Raw genomic sequence first — 21,139 nt, 5'->3', positions numbered from 1 at the left:
TGTGTGGTCCCACAGAGCCCCTCCGCCTGTGTTCCTGTCTTCCCACAGGGCACCCCCACATCACAGGTGACCCGTGACTACCCCTCACGCAGAAGCATCAGGCCCCAGGGTCCATCCATGTACTCAGTATTAGCAAAGCTGGACTCTTTCTTCTTTTCTTAGATAACATAGGAATTTGAATATCTTCCCCACCCCAGTGGGACAGTGTACAGGCTGCTGCGCCGGTCCTGTGTGAGGGGTGACGTCACCCTGTGGCCTTTGCCTTCCCTCTCTAACGGCCGCTGTGTGTTGTGCCCCCTCAGACGTCTGCAGAGAAGAAGCGGTCTGGCCACAGTGACAGCAATGGCTTCGCCGGCCACATCAACCTCCCGGACCTGGTGCAGCAGAGCCATTCCCCCGCGGGGACCCCCACCGAGGGCCTGGGGCGCGTCTCCACCCACCCCCAGGAGATGGACTCTGGGACTGAAGTAGGTGCTGGCCCACAGCCACGACAACTCTGTCCTCCTTCAGGGGGTCCTCAAGAAGGAGGCTTTGCCAAGCTCCCAGAAACGTGTTTGGTTGGGTTCTACTGTGTAACTACTTACACGTATACTCAAATGGAGGAAATCCTAGAAGCAGAGCAGTGAGAAGGTCTCAGGTAGCATCTGGACCAATACCTATTTTTATAGAAGCAAATATTGAGGCTCAGAGAGGTTAAGTGCCTTGCCCAAGACACACAGCTATTCTGTGACAGAGCTGGGACTTCCTATCTCCCAGGCCAGGAATAGAAACTTCAGTCTATAACAATTACAGGACCAATAGTTGAGGTTCATATTTACATTAATTTAGTCAAACTGAGTTTGACTTAGATGAAATAAGATTGAAATGATTTGTTTATGAAAAATAAAAATAGATACGTTCTCAAAGTGTTCATCTTCCTAAACTCCAAATCACACAAGAAAAGGAGAAGTGGGATATTATCTTTCCTACACAGAAAAGAGTCTGGGAAAAAAGCCAGAATAAACAATCCGTTGGGCAGTGCTTATAGACGTCGTTGACCGAGCTTGACCAGTCGGATGAGGTCACAGCGCTTGGTCATGTTTCATGAACAGTCCTGTGAATCACACACGGACCCTACATGTATTTAAATATAAAGCATATGCAGTGCTGTTTTTGATGTTGTCCACACACTGAGGTTTTATGATACACCATTTGGAGTCTAAAGTTATAGATGAGATGAAGTTTGCCGCAAGGAAAAGAACACAGAGCATTCTGTTATAGCTTCATGCACTGTGGACAGGTTTTTTTTTCTGCCTGAACGCCACTTTGGATACCAAGGACAACTCTGTGAGGTCGGACCCTGCTTCAAATTCTGCCGCTTCCCCAGCTCCAAGTGGGAATGGCAGTACTTGCCACGCCTCCTTCACAGACTTCTACAGATCAGAGGAGAGGCTGTCTGTGAGCGTGTTCTGTTTGGAAGGGGGAGTCCTGCCTTGTGGAGGATGGAATGGTTTTGATTTCATAAGCTGAAGGGGAAATCTTGAATTAAGGCAGGTAGAGATCTTGTGGTTTTCTCCTTATGTGTTTAGAGGTATTGGGATACTGGTTTTATTTTTAAATAAAAACCTAAACAAAAAAACTAAAGAAATAAAAATTTAAAGACATTTCTCCCCCAAAAAGGTGCTTCTTATATTGAGTGCAGACCTGTTTATAATATTAAAAGGACTTGAATATAAGTAAGAGTAGAGATGACAGACAAAATTGGGAGATGGTTATTGAAGCTCCTTTGGCAAAACTAAAATATGGAATATTGGGACATGAAGCCTTGATGGTTTTCTGTTCCCTAGTCTAGTTCTGACTTCATGTCTCATCTGTGCTGTCTAAGCCCTTGAGATTATTTTTTAAGTAAGCCCTCAAAGTGTATTGCCTGCAAACCTGGTATCTTCTTGAAGTCCCCAGATAGGGCATATAAATATAAGTATATAGTTATCGTTTATAAGTATATAGTTTCTTTTAAGGAAACTACCACGGAAAGGAAAAATCTTCATTCCCTGGATGAAATGGTCCCTGAATTGCAGATTTTAAGGCTTCTTGAGCCAACACCAATCCACCTGCATCACCAGGCCAGCATGGAAGGACCCAGGGGCCCCAAGAGGGAGTCTCTGGTTTACTGTGTGTTCACGATGAAGTGCTGCTGTGTTGATATGCTTACTTAGTGTATTGACAGTTTGTGTCGGCTTTTCTTAAAACCATTTGGTCAATAGGAGATTGCTTTTATTTCAAGGGAGAGAGGGGCTCTGCCACCATAGCCATTTTACCGGATATTAAGGGGCCACTATGGTCCATAATGTAATGTGCTCACTGCAACTCTTGCAGTCTGATCATTAAGGAAACCCTGCAAAGACACTGTGATTAGTGAGGAATCAATATGAGGAGAAGCAGAGAGAGAAGCACCCACTTTGACTTGGGGGTTAGAGTGTGAACAGTTGGGTAGTTTGAAGAGTCTCTAGTAATTTTAAAGCCCAAGCAAAGTATTGTTCGCATTGTTTGTTGCTGCAGTATTTATCTATCTGTTCTTCTTAATCTTCTTGCCTGTTGCTTAGTATGGCATGGGGAGCAGCACCAAAGCCTCCTTCACCCCCTTTGTGGACCCCAGAGTGTACCAGACATCTCCCACCGATGAAGATGAAGAGGATGAGGAAGCATCAGCTGCGGGTAAGTTAGAAGGCCTCGATGTTTTAGAAACAGCTTGGTTTTCCTTTCTGATATGGCCTGATAAAAAAATAATTATTAGTCCAATAGTTAAGCCATTAACTGCTTAGGCCCTGTCTTAAAGGGAAACTTTTTTACATTATTTTTTTGTAGGATTCCTCAAGCAAATTTCTTTCTTTCTTTCTTTCTTTTTTTTTTCATCTCTTCTATTTTGATTCTGGTAGGAACCCAGAGGTATCCAGGGGCCCTGGGAAAAGCTGTTCCTCAGAGATCTCCAAACTCACCACATATTTCTCAAAAGCAATTTCTGGGTACAATGCTGTGCACGCAGTAGACACTTAATAAATGCGTGTTGCGTTGTGTTGAGTTCTAGGTGTGTGCTGCCCACTGCAAAAGTCTGGCTGATTTAGAGGAGAATCTTGCTTTCTAGAATTCTGCAACTCACTAATCATCAGACTCAACTCAAGCCAATTTGTCAGTTGATTCTGTGGAATTTCAAAACATAAATCTCTCTTGTGTATATTACAGGAGGTGGGGAGAGTATATTTAACTTTATGAGATGAATATTAATTCCCTAAACTACTCAAGTAGTGTCTATAAGCCTGTTTTACTAATGGATAAAATACTGCTTTTATGAATGACATACTTTATTCTACTAAAAAGGTGTAAAATATTTATAGTTTCAGTGTTTCTTTGCCTTTACTGTAATGCATACTAAACAAGGAGAAATCATAGTGTTTTAAAGCCCCTTCTCCGTATCTCCATTGGTTATATTTTAAGATGCCACTGACTTCTCTGATTCTTTTTTCTCAAAGCTCTGTTTACTAGCGAACTTCTTAGGCAAGAACAGGCCAAACTAAATGAAGCAAGAAAGATTTCAGTGGTAAACGTAAACCCAACCAACATTCGGCCTCATAGCGACACACCAGAAATCAGAAAATACAAGAAGCGATTCAACTCAGAAATACTTTGTGCGGCTCTGTGGGGTAAGTTGGTGCTTTTTTACCATTCATTAATGAATTGACCCTCAATCAGGAATCTTACCATTAGAAGAGTGCTGATTGAATTATGGATTTTAGAGAGCCAACTTGGGACTGTCTTGGCCTCAGGAAAGATCAAGAGCAGTTTTATATTTAGAAAGAACTGATACCCAGGATAACAGAATGAGATGCAGAATGACCTCGTTATATAACTGTGATGAGATAAAGCCAGCAACAGCACTAGCTACCACTTAACACATACTTCCTGTGCGCCCGGTACTGTGTGACGTGCTCCACATTCTGTCTCCAAGATCCATACCACATTCTGCAAGGGGAATAAGGGTGTGACCTCCATGTCACAGCTACAAAAACAGCCCAGAATAGTTCAGTGAATTGCCAAAAGCCATACCAGTAAGAGTAGCAAGATAAAACTTATAAAGGACAACAAATGACATGCCTTCCCTTTTAGTTCAAAACATCTTTTTCTTGTGAAAAAGATCTGCAGATTTTAGCTGACCTCAGATTCAGTATAGGGGTAATGGGATTCTATCAGAATCCTGGTCTGTGTTGCCATAAACATCGCATACATATCAACGAAGGACATGGCCCATCTGTACCCATCTAAAATACTGCGCCTAGTTTGGGGCACCGTAATCTTATAAGAGCAAAAACATTTGAGTTTTAGCAGAGACAAGCATGAAGCCCGAAAACCATTTCAGGGGAGTAAGGCTCTCTGGAGAAGAGACTGTTAGAAGTCAGCAAGATATCCACGTTTAATATTGACTAACGTGTGGTTGAAAGAGCAGACATTCATGTACTTAGAAGACAGACGTGCAATAAGCAAGAGAAGTGGGAAAGTTACCTGTTCGTAAATATAGGCCATTGCACAGCGGACCTCACAATGTGTGTGTGTGTGTCTGTGTGTGTGTTGGGAGTGAGGGGTGTTTATTTGCCTAGGGATGAATTTTCAGGATGGTAGCTATCCCAGCAAGACCACTGACCTACCAGAGTGTTTGTAATAGGAATTACTGCATGGGAGGTGGGCTGGACTAGAGCTAGACGTCTGAGAAGTCCCTTACGGTCAAGATTTCCCTGATTCTGGGGCTGTTAACACCTGCACTTGAATTGGCTTATCATTTCCCTAACAGAGAACAGAACCTTAGGGTATGGGATGTAAATCAAGCTTTGGTGTAAGAAGGAGGAAGGGCTTTTCTTCCAGTAGGGTATGGGAATGGGGTACTCTGTTATATGTGGAAGGTGGGTAGCCTAGAAAGCACTGCATGAGTAGGGGTGGAGTGAACCTTGGGGAAGCCTTGAGGTGGGATTTATAGAGAGAGCCAAGAAAAGGGTGGGGGTTACAGGAAAAGAATAAAGGCAACGTGTGTTAGCATCACAGCTGTGCCTCGGGCTCCTCTTGAGAAGAACTCTATTCTAGGTAGGAGAGGGCTGCATGTAATGAATGCTGCTCCCACTTTATAAAAGAAAACTAATTTCATTACCAAAGGGAGAGTGATTTAATTACTGTCTCAGAGCTACTACTTCTACACTCCCTACTGTAGGACCTACTTGCCCATTAGTTTATATTTACAAGGCACAGTTTCTTGGGTTTTAAAAGGACCCCGGATGCAGAAGAGTAAAGTGCATAAGAGTCATTCTTGGGGTGCTTCCTAAATTTTGCAGGTGTAAACCTCCTGGTGGGAACTGAAAATGGCCTGATGCTTTTGGACCGAAGTGGGCAAGGCAAAGTTTATAATCTGATCAACCGGAGGCGATTTCAGCAGATGGATGTGCTAGAGGGACTGAATGTCCTTGTGACAATATCAGGTATGTTGCTGGGATGACCGAGTCCTCCAGGTCTGCGCAGGTGGGAAAGGTGATCGCCTCACTTCTGAAGCAATAGTAAGCTCTGCCCTTCCCAGCCAGCGAGCAGCATGATAAATTATGGCAGTATAGCCAGAATGACATCACCCATGTTCTGTAACTCCGGAGATTCTGACCTTCAAAGGGAAGTCTCTCACCTCTGCCCGAAATCTGAATCAGACAGAGATACACCACCATGGCTGTGTGCTTATGGGCCTTCACCCTCTGCCGGGACTCAGCGAGGATCTTCTCAAGGTGTCTGCACTCCGGTCACTGCCATCTGCACTCAGATGGAGAATATAAACATGTAGGCTTCTGGGAGTGAGAAATTTTGTAAGCAGAAATTTCTCTGGTCTGTTTTCTTAGAAGAACTGCTTTAGCTTATAGTTCACTGACGTTTTAGCAAGTGCAGATGGCCCACTGGGTGATTGAGTCTGCAAGGAGATTTGAATGTAGGAAACATTGCTGTACTCTGCAGCTTTCTGGTTCCCAAAAAAGAACTTAGAAAAAAAAGATGGCGACAAAAGTGAAGGCCTTACTACTAACATGTTGAAAATGTAATCTGAAGGGGTCTCAGTTGTTGAAAGTTTTTTCTTTTGGATGGTGTTTGAAGGAGTTTAATAAATCATACCCCTCTTTTCCCCTCCCATCCCATCCAGTATGAAATCAACTGTACCCCTGCACATTAGAACCTTCTAAGGAGATGTGAACAATCCAGGATGCGCCCCAGACTAGCGGGTCAGAATCTGGGAGTGTGGCCCAGGTCTCAGAAGCTTTCTTGACTCCTGAGGTGTCTCCACTGTGCAGGCAAGGTGGAGAACCAGCCATTGTTTGGCAAAGAGAAACATAAGGTTCCCCCTGGGTTGAACGACGACTAAAGTTTTTAACTTTTCAGCTGTACTTCTGCTTTGAGAGGTTACCTTCACTTGATGCTACAGCGCCCTCTTCCTTTTTACCTTTCCACTGAATACTCAGAGTTTCATCTCTTTTTATTCTCCCTAAATAAGGGTTCATCAAGTAAATTCTTCTTGTATTATCATTGGAGTTTAATTCAGCATACTCCTTTATTCTGGGTAATGTGTTCTTTTTTTTTTTTTTTTTTTTAAAGCTCTTGTTTGGAGTATAATTGCTTTACACTGTTGTGCCAGTTTTTGAGGTACACCAAAGTGAATCAGCTGTATGTACACATATATCCCCATATCCCCTCCCTCCCGCGACCCATGTCCTCAAGTCCGTTCTCTAGATCTGGGTAATGCCTTCTTGATTGCTACACCCCCAAATCAAATTTAAAATCATACATCTGCCAGTCACCTACCAAAAGTGGAAATGATATCAGAAAATTCATGTTCAGGCTTCATTATGCTTTTAGGGACACATCCCATTTTTAAAAGTATAACCATTTCCTGTTATCATGAGGCACATAAGCAGGGAAAGAAGAAAATGAAAATAGGAACCAAAGATTCTTGGATGGCCCACGGAGCTGTGTTGACACAGAGAGGAGGAGGTATCAGCCCTCGTGCCCATCCTAGCTATTGGGATCAATGCATATTCAAAGCTTTGGGTTACAAAAAGGAACAGTAACTGCACGTGATTCTCTTAATTGAGGTTATAAATGTGCTCTCCTGTCAAATCCAGTGTGCAGTGCTTTAATGAATTCTTTTCTTTGGGTGTCTATCACATCTACAAGATATAAAACATTTTTTGACACCTAAGAGAAATCACAGGAAAATAAGTACCCAAGACGTATAACTCACAGGCTTAAATTACTGATCACTAAAAAAAGCTACCCTAAGGGACATGTTCTTATCTGGTACTCAGATAATCTCAGTATATTAAGTTTTGCTCCTCAGTTTAAAACTTCTCAATGTTTTATGATGTTTCCTTGTCGTACTAAGAATTCTTTACTCCAGGATTTCTTTACCATCATTTACCAAAGGGAACTTTTATGTTTTTTTCCAAGTACACATCTTTTTCTCCATTCTTATTTTTGTTTGGCACTCCCTTCAGGGATCTCAGCACCTTAGACATGTCCAGGGTTACTTTCTGAGCTCTGATTGCCTTCATTTAACTTGTTTTTCGTATCTCCTTATGAAACTCCTTTTTCTATTTGGTAAAATGAAACTGCTACCAGCTGTCATCTTTAAAGTAATAGAGGAGGCAAGTAAGAGGCTCTGTATTGAGTAGAAGGTGAGGGGAAGGCCGTCGCACATGAGTGTGCTAAAATATCCAGTTGTCAACACTCCTTCATGTGATTAGATCTGGAATGTTTTGGAGCACTGATTCACCATTCCGTTACAGAATTAGGTCTTCCTGAGCAGACAGTGCCCTTTGCATTGGGAGGAGAGAACAAGAGCAGCTTGCTCAAATAGGAAACCACCAGGAGGTAAAGACAAATAATACAATGGTTATTTGACCAGAACACTTGGGCCTGTTTTAACCATAAGTTCTATCAGAGACAATACTTTGATGATCCTGAAGGCACTGGTTATTGTGCCTTCACATATACACAAACATGCACAGAACTGTCAATAAAGATAAATAAAATAAAGTGGAAATGGGGAAGGATTGAAAGAAAAAGCTGTCTCAGGGCCTTGAAATTAAAGCTATATTATTTCAACAGGAAAGAAGAATAAGCTACGAGTTTACTACCTCTCGTGGTTAAGAAACAGAATACTACACAACGACCCAGAAGTAGAAAAGAAACAAGGCTGGATCACTGTTGGGGACTTGGAAGGCTGTATACATTACAAAGTTGGTAAGTCTCAAGACACAGAATTATTTGCTCCATCCAAATTGCTCAGTTAAGTTTCATTCAGTTTTTTTCTATCAGATATTGATGATGCATCTGTGACCAGTTTAAGACACTGCTGGAACCTTAAATATATTTGCATTATTTCCCCAAAAAGTCAGATTGATGACGTTCAAAGAGTACGTTCAGTATAAAGTCCTAGGCTGCAGTTTGAACTCCCTCCCAAAGACCTATTAAAATAACCATGAAGGAATAAACTTGCTGTAAACCCACAAGGACAGAGGGACCAGGAGAAGAGAAACCAGATAACAAGAGGGGTCAACAGAATTGAACAAGAGTAGTTATATGACTAGGAACAGACCTAGCTGACCAGGAAATGCTGAATTTTAAGTCTGCTGTGAGGAAAGTCATCAAAATCAATCCAGTCACTCAACAGAACCCAGCAACGCCCAGGACCTGAGGCCCCACGTGTCTGAGGTGGAGGTGGAAGGTGGGCTTGAAAATGGGAGGACTGCTGGCAAGTTGATGAACAGCACATCCTCCAGAACGCAGTCAGGCAGCCACCCTTCCTGATAGCAGCAGAAGATGAAAGGTGGGCACAGCCAATGTGTTGGTGAGGAATCCTGAATTACAAGGACACACTGATACACACACACACACACACACCCCTCCTTCCCCTGTTCAGCTCCCCAGGTGTCGCCAGCCATGCTTATACTCCCAAGCACGAGACTGAAAGATTGTCTTTGGAGAAACTAAATGGCCAGCAAGAAAAGATGTTCAGGTACTAATACTTGAAATGCTGTGGAAAGAGGATGCTATCTAACTACCTTAAAAGTGAAACCTATCAGTCAATAAGCCCACTATAGCAGACAGTGGGGAAATCCACTAACAGGAAGGAAACTTAGACAGAAGGGACTTTAGAGGAAACAAGGGTTAGAGTTCCACAAGAGGAGTGGAACAAAATTTTTTAAAAGAAACTATCAATATAATAACTTCAGACAGATTAGAAGTACTGTTTCCATAAAAGAAGAATAGGTGTTATTTTTTTAAAAAAAGATGGAGCAGGGTTGGAGAATGTCATTCAGAGACCAAGAAAAAAAAAACTTGGAAATTAAAATATATTGGCAGGAATAAAAAATGTAGAAGAGGGGTTGGAAGATAGAGATGAGAAGTGTCCTAGAAAGTAGAATGAAAAGAAAAGAAAATGGAGAGAATAGGTAAGAAAATAAAAGGTTCGGTCCAAGTGGTTCAAAATCTAAGTTACATGAGTTTTAGGGAAAAGAGAAATTAAGAAACGGAAGGGGAAGAAAGCATCAAAGAAAGAATACAAGAAAAGTTTCTAGAATTAAGACCTCAAAATATCAAATTAAAAGGATTCACTGAGTACCCAGGATAGTGAATAGAAAAAGACTCACAGGAAGACATAGCAACATATTTCAGTACCCAGGAAATGAGAAGGCTCTTAAAGCTTTCACATTATAAGTAGATAAATAAAGAAGCAGTTTACATATAATAGTTGTAGAATTAGGTGGCCTGGGAGTTACAGCAATACTAGAAGATTACCCAGAGAAAACCATAATCCAAAAAGAAGCATGTACCACAATGTTCATTGCAGCACTGTTTACAATAACCAGGACATGGAAGCAATCTAAATGTCCATCGTCAGATGAATGGATAAAGAAGATGTGGCATATATATACGATGGAATGTTACTCAGCCACAAAAAGAAATGAAATTGAGTTACTTGTAATGAGGTTGATGGACCTAGAGCCTGTCATACAGAGTGTAGTAGGTCAGAAAGAGGAAAACAAATGCCGTATGCTAACGCATATATATGGAATCTAAAAAAATGGTACTCATGAACCTAGTGGCAGGGCAAGAATGAAGACACAGACTTTGAGAATGGACTTGAGGACAAAGGATGGGAGAGGGGGAGAAGAGGGGAAAGGGGAAAGCTGGGACAAAGTGAGAGAGTAGCATTGACATGTACACACTACCAAATGTAAAATAGACAGTGGGAAGCTGTTGCAGAGCACAGGGAGATCAACTCAATGCTCTGGGATGACCTAGAGGGGTGGGATGGGGAGGGTGGGGAGGGAGGCTCAAGAGGGAGGGGTTATGGGGATGTATGTATACATACAGCTGATTCACTTTGTTGTACAGCAGAAGCTAACACAACATTGTGAAGCAGTTATACTCCAATAAAGATCTAAAAAACAAAAAAAAAAAGCCAGGCAAGGAAACATGAAGGATTTTTACACAGATTCTTCTTACAATAAGTAATTCAAATCTAGACCTAGTGGTTAGAGGCAGTCCTAAGCCAGTTACATCTTTAGATGAAGATAAAAGAGCCTTCGATATGAAGCAAAAGGCCCCGGGTATCCTGCAAACCAAGTACGTTAAAGGAAGTTAAGTCCGTATCTGTGAGAACATGCCACACTGGAGCATTACCGTCAGTCAGGATGATACATATATATATATATTTGCACATATATAGCAATTTACAAACTCATTAATATAAAACTGAATAAATTAATAAACTTTTAATTTGTAATTTTCCTGTTACAGTGAAATATGAAAGGATCAAATTCTTGGTGATTGCCTTAAAGAATGCTGTGGAGATATATGCTTGGGCTCCTAAACCGTATCATAAGTTCATGGCATTTAAGGTAAGTAGGCATGTGATTACCTAACAAGAGCTTGTTGTTTCAGCTTAGGTTCCCACCAGTTAACAGTGGTCTGTCTTACATCTAGACTAATACCAATTTTTCTATATATAATAACCCTCTTTTAAAAGTGTAGGAACTCGTGTTTGTTATTCTAAAAGTAAAGACTAGGTATTAGTAAGTGCTGCTAAACTAGTCACTTTAAGATTTGGGTACCGCCTCCTGCGTTTCAGGTCTATGCATCATCACCTCTAGGTGTCACTTCGTATGGAATGGTTACCAGGCAAAGCATTCACTGTAATACTAGGCAATGAGATGCATTACATACCCACCTAACTAGGGCACTCTCTGATATTTCTTCTGAAAAAGGCAGGCCAACAGCAGCAGTGAATCTCAAGGTTGAACTCAGTCTCTACATCTTGCAATCCTCTTAAGCCTTTTGGGTCAAAGTCCCTAAAACTCACTTGATGCTCATATATCCCCATTGCTATCGGACTTCTCTGAAATGAATACTGAATGTATAGCCACGTAGGGAAGTGGCCTAGTTTCTCTGCATCCTTCAATTTTTATTGCTTTTTCATTTTTTATCTTGTCTACGTCAGTACCCTCTGTGGTTGGCTTGATCATTCATGAGATTCAACAGAAGTAGGATGGGGAAATGCTGGTCCCATTGACTCCGCTTCATGAAAGCTGACCCCCACATGCCAGAAGGACCTGTACTTACAGGCACTCTGATGTTTTCAGAGCTGCACAGTCTACCCACAGCCAGTGTGAATTTACCTTCTGTTCATTCTTACTCTCTACCTACATCTCTCTCTTTCTTCATATCTCTTGGCCCTCACTTTTTCTCCCCACTTTTATGACTGTTATCTTTCTTTGACCCTTTATATATTCTCTCTTGCCACATATGCCTCGTGAGGGCAGAAGCTGCCTTGGGAACTTTACAAGCCCTCTTCAGGGCTGAATCACCCCCCTTCTATCTTGTTCCTTTAGCAGGGCAAGGAGCTCATGTGTGATGGTGTGCTCAGGAAGATGGGAAATGGGCCCCACTCCATAACCCCACTTTTACGGAGAGAAATGTTTGGAATGCGTTAGGTTAGTAGTAACTTAAAGGATGACTCCTGAAAGCTTAAGTGGTGCTGCTGTTCTGCCGGAATCTCTCTTCACAAAAGCTTTTCAGCGACGATGCCGTTCCCATCCCAGTTCTGAAGTTACTGCCATCAGTGTACTAGCCAAAGTGCAGGATTGACTGCAGAATGCCTTGTTGAGCAAACCATGGTCAGCCTGGAAAGAGGGAAGAGCAAAGGCAAGGACTTAAACAGGAAAGACTGGAGCCGGCAGGGGGTCGAGTCCTCCCGTGGGACAAGGCGATGCGGCTCGAGCCTCCCATATATGAGAATGACATTCACAAAAGAGGAGGAGGGTGGGGTCTGCTAGCTGGCCGTGGCTTTATAGCAGAGGCACTTGTGATTCCACAGATTCTCTCCCAGACTTCAAGGCCGATACAAGTAGAGTGTGGATTAAACAACGGCAAAAGAAAACAGAGGACCACTTGACAGTTAGATGGGGCTTAGAATCCGGAGTCTCACACACAGCCCTTTGATAAACGTGGCTGAAACTCTTTTTTCCCTTTCTAGTTAAGCCCAGTGAGCCAACGTAAGCCATGAGCCTTGAGGTACCGCCCCACCCTCCTTCTCTGTCAGCCAAGCCCACGTCTCAGATCTCAACGTGAAGGTTAGAGAAAGTGCCAGCCTGGTGCGTGCTTGCTCACCCAGGACAGTCAGAACCAGAGCGTGCCTGTTGCCCCGGAACAGCCTTAGCACAGAGCTGGCCCTGCTGCCCACAAGCGGTCCCTGAAAAGGTAGCAGCCATGCCTGGGCCTGGCTGTCACTTGGGCCAGAGAGGTGACCGGACCTTCTTCTTGGGGAGAAGCCCAGAAATACACAGGAAAGAACAGCAGCACCCAGGCACCAAGTTTTTAATATCTGATGACACTATCAGAGTTGACAACCGGAAACCAGTTTCTCTGCCCTGGAGCACAAGGGGTGGCGAAAGGGGCACAAATGGATGCTAGACACTTCCTCCTAGAGCCAGACTCTGAAAAGCCCTACAATGGAAAGAAAGATTTCCTAGCTTTTCAGTTTAAGAAAGCCAGACATTAACTTCCACAGGAAATGGCTAAAGGAAAAATGTATTAAGATAACTTCTTTGAATGATGTGGATACTCATGGTGTGATTTTTAAAGTCTTTTGCAGATCTCCAGCACAAGCCACTGCTTGTTGATCTCACAGTAGAAGAAGGTCAAAGATTAAAGGTTATTTTTGGTTCACACACTGGTTTCCATGTAATTGATGTTGATTCAGGAAACTCTTATGATATCTACATACCATCTCATGTAAGTTCCTGGAAGCAGGCTGTCAAGACTCTCTGTTCGACAACCTGTGTGTACAGATTTGTTTTTGTACATTTTTAGTGGAGGTCATGCTAACTTTTACTAATCAGTAAAGCAGATGGACTTTTGGCCTTCAGTAAATAGGTGATGCTTTTAAGACGTAAAACATGTAAATGTAACTAATTTTTATGGCTGCTTAAAACTGAGTAACACGTAACAGCAGTTATTTGCCATTTACTGGACATGTCTCATTGGATTTTACATTAAAATACATACGATGTTTTTCATTCAAGGGCATAGATTCTATTTTTTAAGCAAGAGTGTAATAGATGAGCTTCTGTTTTTAATTTTTGAAGGAGATTGGTTCATTTTATGTGGGAGAAGGCCAGTGATCCTTTTTTCTGCCATCATCCCTCTCTTCAAGTAGAGGGCAGTGTCACGTGGTAGAATCAGACACCCCGGAGCACACGTATTCGCAAAGCATATATTCACTTTGCAATAATGGACACATTAGGCAGCCTCTCCAACCCTCAGCCTTCACATCTGTAAAATAGGGCTAAGAGGACCCATCGCATGGGGTTATTGTCAGCATTGAATGAGGTGATACATGTAAAGTATTTGGCATGTGGCTCTGCAGGTGGTACTGTTAATATTACTATACTGACCCTTTGCCTGAAACATGACTTTTAAGGGAAGTGTTGCCCGTAGTTTCACGTAGCAGGATGAGTGCAGTGTAAATTGTTTCCTCTACTATGTGTAGTCCCAGGGCTAACCTACAATTAGAAATTATTTGTCAACAAAGTCTGAGACCTAATCTGTTGCTGTTTGGTATTTTGAGAGTTTAAAGACTTTACTGCAAAGAAGCACAACAACTGAAAAAAGTTGTGTTGGTGCACGACACACACGCGTCACTTGTTGTTGCATTAGGGCTTTTCGCGTACGGGTACGTGCACACAGGACTCACAGCCCACGCTCTGGGTGAGGGGAGTGGGCTGTCCCCTGATCATCCTGCATCCCCTCATTGCTGTCCACTGTGTACCTGGTGGACAGCTGTGACATTCTCAACCAGGGGGTCACAGCAACGCCACATCTCTTTTCCTAGAACAAGTCAACCTACACTTATTTGAATAGTATGATTTTTTTTTTTTGGTGAATGGCAATTGTTCATTTTTTTTTCTCAACAAGCCATTAATTTGGATTACAGTAAGTCCCCTACATACAAACAAGTTCCGTTCCAAGAGTGAGTTCGTAAGTCCAGCAAAGTTAGCCTACGTACCCAACTAACACAATCGGCTATATAGTACTGTACTATAAATAGGTTTATAATACCTTCCACGTAAATAATACATTTAAAAACCACAAAAAATAAAGAAAACATTTTTAATCTTACACTACAGTGCCTTGAAAAGTACAGTCGCACAGTACAGCAGCTGGCACTTCTTAGCAGTACCGGCTACATCACTGCTGCTTTTACGCTTGCTTCTGGACATCCTGGGCTTGAAATAAAGATGCTGTGTTACTGTACTCTACACAGTACTGTACAATAAAGTACACAAAGCACAACCTCTTGTAGAGGATGCACGCACGTGGCGATGTACGCCAGACACGTGAAGACTGGACACGTGAACGCATGTTCGAATCTTTGAAAGTTCCAACTTGAAGGTTCATATGTAGGGGGCTCACTGTATTCTGTTATTTAGGCGCCCAGATAAACAATCTGTATTGAATGTTCACAGCCTGTTTTGGTCCCACCTTTTGGCCCCAGTTAGGCTGTTTCTGTCAGATTCAGCTGGTTTGCATTCCCTTCATCTTTTTTGGAAGTAGATAGAAGACATGAGATTTTCAGTGTCCACGAGAATGTGCTCAAATCCCAACTCTACCACCATATACTAGTGCAGATTTGGTCAAGTTACCAAATAGCCCTCTGAGATGCAGTTGCTTCATCTATAGACCAAAATATCTAGCATGGGGAGCTGTTCTAAAGACCAGAAGTTATATATGTAAAGGGCCCACGCTTGGCACAGGGCAGGTGCTCTGAGGTGGTAGTTGTTACTTTTAGGAACAGGTAAATTGGATTGACAACCTAGTGCCTGAGTTTGTACTTACCAGCGTATTTGACAGGTCGGTGGTTAAATTAAACAAAGCAAAACGTCATTCTCTAAAATGCAAATGGAAAAGGGAAAAGAGAAAGCTTTTTTTTTTTTTTGCATTTCTTAAAGATTAATAGTTCAGATACTGTCCTATTTTTAAAAAGAATAATGTCTGGCCTTTCTTTGTCTTCTAGATTCAGGGCAATATCACTCCTCATGCCATTGTCATCTTGCCTAAAACAGATGGAATGGAAATGCTTGTTTGCTATGAGGATGAGGGGGTGTATGTAAACACCTATGGCCGGATAACTAAGGATGTGGTGCTCCAATGGGGAGAAATGCCCACGTCTGTGGGTAGGTTAACCATTCCTTATCTCCTTCAGCAGTTACACCCCCCAAATGAAACGAAAGTCAAGAAATGTGAAACAACCATTTGATTCCACAAAAAAAAAAAAAGTCTGTGAATAACACTTGTAAGACTTGCTTTGTCTGTTTATCTCAAGTCATTTGTCATTTTTGTGGTTAAGATGTGAACAGATGCTGTGAGTTATTGCCCATCTAATGTTTTTAATGCAGTTTTGGAAATTCCTTTTGACAGCCTACATTCATTCCAATCAGATAATGGGCTGGGGCGAGAAAGCTATTGAGATCCGGTCAGTGGAAACAGGACATTTGGATGGAGTATTTATGCATAAGCGAGCTCAAAGGTTAAAGTTTCTATGTGAAAGAAATGATAAGGTAAATCCGTTTCAACATTTGCATTAGTGTTTGCATTTTAAGAGACCACCAGGTACCTGTGAAACCTTCATTTTCCTTTATACTGATTTGAATCACATCTGTGTTAAACAGTCAATATTATCTTGAAATGGCATTATTTGGTTTGATTCATGTGAACCCTCAAAATGTGTTATTCACATATCAAAAAAGACAGAAAAACGTCTAAAAAATTTCTTGTAAACTCTTAGTAACTTGTGTGGCCTGCAGGCCTTAAGATGACTCAGCAGATACCCCAAATTCTCCTAAGCACTTAGAGGCGTTGGCCTGCCATTAATCATATCACAGTGGGTCAACTTTATTACTCCACTTTTAGACTTTTCACAAAAAAATCACTCTTGGGACGTAACCCATCACGTTATATTCAACTTTAAATGTAAAACATTTGACAAGTAGGAATGTAAACTTTTTTAAAGTGTCACCCATTCCTTAAGGAATGCACAGTCACAAACTCAACTAGTGCCATGTCTCGTGTCATCCCAGCCATGTTGCTTCTGAAGTGTCATAGGGGGACTGTCTTCCAGTGAGATTGGCGGTGTTCATCTGGCATGATCAGTCGCCCAGAAGGGTATTCTGCAGCAGTGCTGCTTCTCCCTTGCCCTCCCTGTAGACTAACCCAGAGGTTTTAGTAGTTAAGCTATACTGCATTTGTGAATTCATCCTTTGCGACTATGGCCAACCTAGAAATGCTGTCCCCAAAGCAGCAGACGTAAACGTTTATAGGAAAGAATGTGACGAGTTGAACTGACCTGCATCTCTCAGCTCACCCCCGTTCCCCAGAAGCCAGGCTGGTCTTAGCCTGACCCTGGAGTAGCCAACTGTTCTGACCTGCTGCGGTCTGGTGGGGTCTGAGTGGACAACAGCTGCGGGTGGCAAGAATGGTTCCAGGGCCTTGGCAGAACATGCCAGAAAACAGACCTGACCCCTCGTACAATTCCAGCCCCCACCTGGTGTCTGGGGGTCATAGGACTAGGAGTGATCTGGGCACAGACCCCCACACTCCAGTTCACTGAAGTCCTATCCCAGAAAGCCAATTTCAAGTCATGCCCACACCCTCAGGAACAGGCTGGGACCACACCAGGATCTGGGGCCCCGAGGCTTAGAGCCAATGCTCACAGAACCTGGAGAGAAAAGCAGGCCTTTCTGTCCCTCATTGTGTTTCCATGGGTCCTCTGTGCTTCCCCATCTTGATTCACTGACCCTAACAGTAGCTTTACTTACATACGTAGCATTAGCCGAATGACGGGCATTTCCACAGAGCTTCCCAAGAAGTTGTTGGGAGAGACAGCATTCTTCTGAAGCAACTGTGGAAATGAAGTAGCAGAGACTCTACACTCGTGACAAAAGTAAATGCCTTGGACCAAAGTTTGGTGTTGGCTCACTGAAGGACTGGGCCACAGCCCGGAATATTGTTTCCCGAGGCTGTGGTTCGCTGATGTTCAGCTCAGGCAAGCAGTACCCCAAATTCCGCTCCCTTCTCTCAGTTGTTCGGTAAAATGATTTCGCAGCCCCAGACCTAATGGACTGTGGTTCTCCTTATTAATGCCACGATCCCCTTTGGCCTAGGAGATGCCTTCATCAGCAGAGAAACCAAGCGGTAACTCTTGAAGTGCCAAAGTGACTAGGCATTAAACACCTTACCTTATCTGACCAGAGCCACTGTTTGTTGTTGTTGCTGTTGCTGTTGTTGTTGAATTGAGAAATGAGGTTGTATAGTAGTCAGGAGGCCTCAAATCCTCCCTTGACTTTGGGAATTTGGAAGGATTCTCTTCGCTCCCAAAGTCTGCCCTCTTGTCATTAGGGGAGAGAAAGGGGGAGCCCCTGTGGCTTTCCAGAAATTATCAAAGGACATGTTGTGTCCTAGAACAGAAATCCGGCATAGCATCCTAGCACAAAACTCCCTTGTAAAAAGTGAGCGCCCAAAGGGTTGTTGCAAATCAAGATATAGCCCCTTCTGGGTCCCTGAAGGCCAGTAGCACAACAGGGAATAGTAACCTTTATAGGAGTAAAGGCAGGAATGTTTACAGAGGATGCACTGTATTGAAAGGCACTTCATAAACACCAGCCATTAAGTCTTAAGAGCTGACACATGGCAAGGATAGGACATGTGAGAGAAAATGGATGGACGGTTGAAGAAAAGAGGGAAAGAAAACATGCAGTTGAACTAACTTCTTTTTAATTTCAAACAGGTATTTTTTGCATCCGTGCGATCTGGAGGAAGTAGCCAAGTGTTTTTCATGACCCTCAACAGAAATTCCATGATGAACTGGTAACAGAAGAGCACTTGGCACTTATCTTCATGGCGTTATTTCTAATTTAAAAGAACATAACTCATGTGGACTTATGCCAGTCTAGAGGCAGAATCAGAAGGCTTGGTTGAACATACCGCTTCCCCCTTTTCCTCTCCCTCCGCCCGTCCCAATACAGTCCATCTTTCAATGTTGCAGCCTGGTTGAGGAGAGAAAAAGGTGTCAGAAATTTCCAGGAGATCCCCAAGAATGCTGCGTTGTCTGTGGACAAAGATGGACCATGTGCCCTTCGGAGTTAGGGATAGAAACAAATATTGTGTGCTCTTATGATTAAGCTGTGTTACGGTGGATTTTTGAGTTTTCTTTTGTTTTGTTTTTTACCTTTTTTCTTTACCCCCTTACTTTGTAAGAATGGGGAGAGAATGCATACTGAGAAAATGTTTGTTTTTAATTCTGTCTGCCTGCTCGCTTTAAGTATACGATATGTTGTAAAATTTCCAATTTCGAACGGTGAGAGACAGCACAATAAATGTACCTTATCTCTTTACACTGAAGGCCATAACTACAGAGTGGGGTAATTTTAGAACTCTTTTGCCTTCACCAACCCAAAAGGTTGCTTTTTGGTAGCAACTGCTAATGAATTTTTAAAAGAGAAGAAAAATACTAGTTTTCCCCTCTTTTGGGAAATAGATTTTAAATGGCTAAACTACTAGCCTTAGACTAATAAAATCAACTACCCTTTTTGTGAGTCTGGCAGGCCCTATTTTATATGGCCCTGTACAGAACAGAGTGTGTTGAATGGGATAGTAGTGCCATTGAGTTCAGTTGGCTCTAGTGAATGAGGGACTCTATAGTACAACGTTGCCTCAGCGATTATGCAACAGATTAGGGCAAAAGATGGGATGACAGAGGGGGTTAGACAGAAAGAGCTTCTGGAAACAAGCTAAAAACGTATATATATGAACACATTTTTTTTTTTTCAAATGCACAAAATTTCCCAGCTAAGAGGTCACTCTGTTCGGGCTTCATTAGGAGTTAAGACTTTGTTCTTTCTGGGAATTGGAGAATAAATGACATCCAGGCTCTGGTCATTCCCAGCTTTTTCCTGAGGGTGCCACTTTCTCAAGATGAAAACTGTGATGGAGAAAATAATAATAAATGTTTCTGAGCTGCCTGTGTTCTCTCTGGGTTGGTGAGAGGAGGGACTAGACTACTAGGCCTGCCTGAGACCCAGCAGGCATCACTGGTTTAGATTTTATAGAACTTGAAAGCAAGGCTTTGGCCAAAATTCTGAGACCCTAATCATTTTACCTTCCTCCAAATTACCCAACATACGGTAAACAACATTTGTGCAGAGATATGTATTTTGTTCAGATTGACTCGTGTCCTTATAAACTCTTACGCGGATGATTTGAACTTTTACGTGACTGTCTGGGATTTTTTTTCCAAAGCTACGAGCATGGCCGCCTGTGGTATCAAGGTGTTGCAAAACAATATCTGTGTTGCGCTTCCTGTTTTAACCTACCTCGTTTCGTTTGTTTTGTTTCACTGTTCATCACAGCAGTGTTATCTCCAGGAGACATATAGAGAGCTCAACTGGCAATCTCAGGTGTATTTAATATTTTAAAATAAAACAGTAGTTGACCCAATTGTTCCTGAAAAATTGAAAAAAAAAATTCGACAACAACAAAACTAATGTGGCTTGTTTCTGGAGAAAACAATTACTGTAAACAGATCACACACACAAAAAATCTGTAATCCTACTGATTTTGCCTAAATACATGAGCAGCTGATATACTATTAATGAGAACGAAATACACATTAGGAAAATGGCGCCACTTCAATCTGGTGGCTTGGGCAGGGGGAGGACAGGGAAGGGGAAATATTCTAGTTTCTGAAGTAGCTGAGTCTGCCCCTCCTGAAAAGGTGGTTGTCATTTGCATTTATTTTGAGCAGGTAACACAGGAATGGAGTTGAGGATTATCTTCAGGTGATCACCAAGATGTCCTCATTGTGGTCCCTTTAGTGCTCAAAAGCAATGAAATCCTCCCGTTCTCATTTTTACTGCTAAAGTTCTGCTGCTGAACGATACTGTCTTCACAAATTCCATGCAACAAATTCAGCAATAACGTTTTGGATTGAATTTAGCAACTACTGTGATTGGATGCTGACGTGGACAAGTTATATTGATTTGGGTCTCATCCCTGCGTGTGATTGCCAGCAGCTCTTTATATTGCTGCTGTGGTATTTTAAACCAGAAGCTTCTTTAAGTTATGTTGCAAACTGATCTTTGTTTTTATGTTTTGTTTTTATTTCTAAGTGATAAGTTCGAAACACACAGCTTTAAATGATTTTTTTATTGTGGGATTTTGGGTACCGTTAAGAAATAAAAGGGAATCATTGTGTTTAAACATAAGGTAGTTTGTGAATGTATTTTTTAAAACTAGATTCATTGAGACAAAAAAATCATAAGAAAACAATATTAATGCAGTCTTGTTTACAGTATGTACAGTGACAACATAGAACATGAGCTTTTCTGGTGCCAACAAAAATAAAACACAGACGTTAAACATCAAGCCATGCCTTTTATATTGTTGTACAAATATTTTACACAGAGTACAAGGCAAAACCAAATTTAAAAGGGCCCCCCACAAATCTGTGCTCCTTAAAAGATTTCTAAAGAATTCC

At 42.1% G+C, this 21,139-nt stretch overlaps 1 protein-coding gene across 6 annotated transcripts in view; it reads left to right on the top strand.

Annotated features, from left to right (window-relative positions):
* TNIK (TRAF2 and NCK interacting kinase) overlaps window positions 1-20,867 on the top strand; it is a 385,050-nt gene extending 364,183 nt beyond the window's left edge. For 4 of the 6 annotated variants that reach the window (XM_057738433.1, XM_057738432.1, XM_057738431.1 and 1 more), the window contains 10 exons: window positions 303-467; window positions 2,583-2,694; window positions 3,507-3,677; window positions 5,352-5,495; window positions 8,152-8,286; window positions 10,849-10,949; window positions 13,192-13,341; window positions 15,623-15,782; window positions 16,027-16,166; window positions 18,392-20,867. In XM_057738433.1, coding sequence (XP_057594416.1) covers window positions 303-467; window positions 2,583-2,694; window positions 3,507-3,677; window positions 5,352-5,495; window positions 8,152-8,286; window positions 10,849-10,949; window positions 13,192-13,341; window positions 15,623-15,782; window positions 16,027-16,166; window positions 18,392-18,475 — 1,362 coding nt within the window. In that variant the 3' untranslated portion in view covers window positions 18,476-20,867. Of the gene's footprint in view, window positions 1-302; window positions 468-2,582; window positions 2,695-2,915; window positions 3,003-3,506; window positions 3,678-5,351; window positions 5,496-8,151; window positions 8,287-10,848; window positions 10,950-13,191; window positions 13,342-15,622; window positions 15,783-16,026; window positions 16,167-18,391 lie in introns of all 6 variants that reach the window. The other 2 variants (XM_057738430.1, XM_057738428.1) reach the window with 1 other exon arrangement.
* The last annotated feature ends 272 nt before the right edge of the window (window positions 20,868-21,139 follow it).

This window comes from Hippopotamus amphibius, chromosome 6 (genome assembly GCF_030028045.1).
Source record: "Hippopotamus amphibius kiboko isolate mHipAmp2 chromosome 6, mHipAmp2.hap2, whole genome shotgun sequence".
Taxonomy (NCBI): domain Eukaryota; kingdom Metazoa; phylum Chordata; class Mammalia; order Artiodactyla; family Hippopotamidae; genus Hippopotamus; species Hippopotamus amphibius.
The sequence above is the reverse complement of the archived record's forward strand: the minus strand, read 5'-3'. Positions and strand labels throughout refer to the sequence as shown.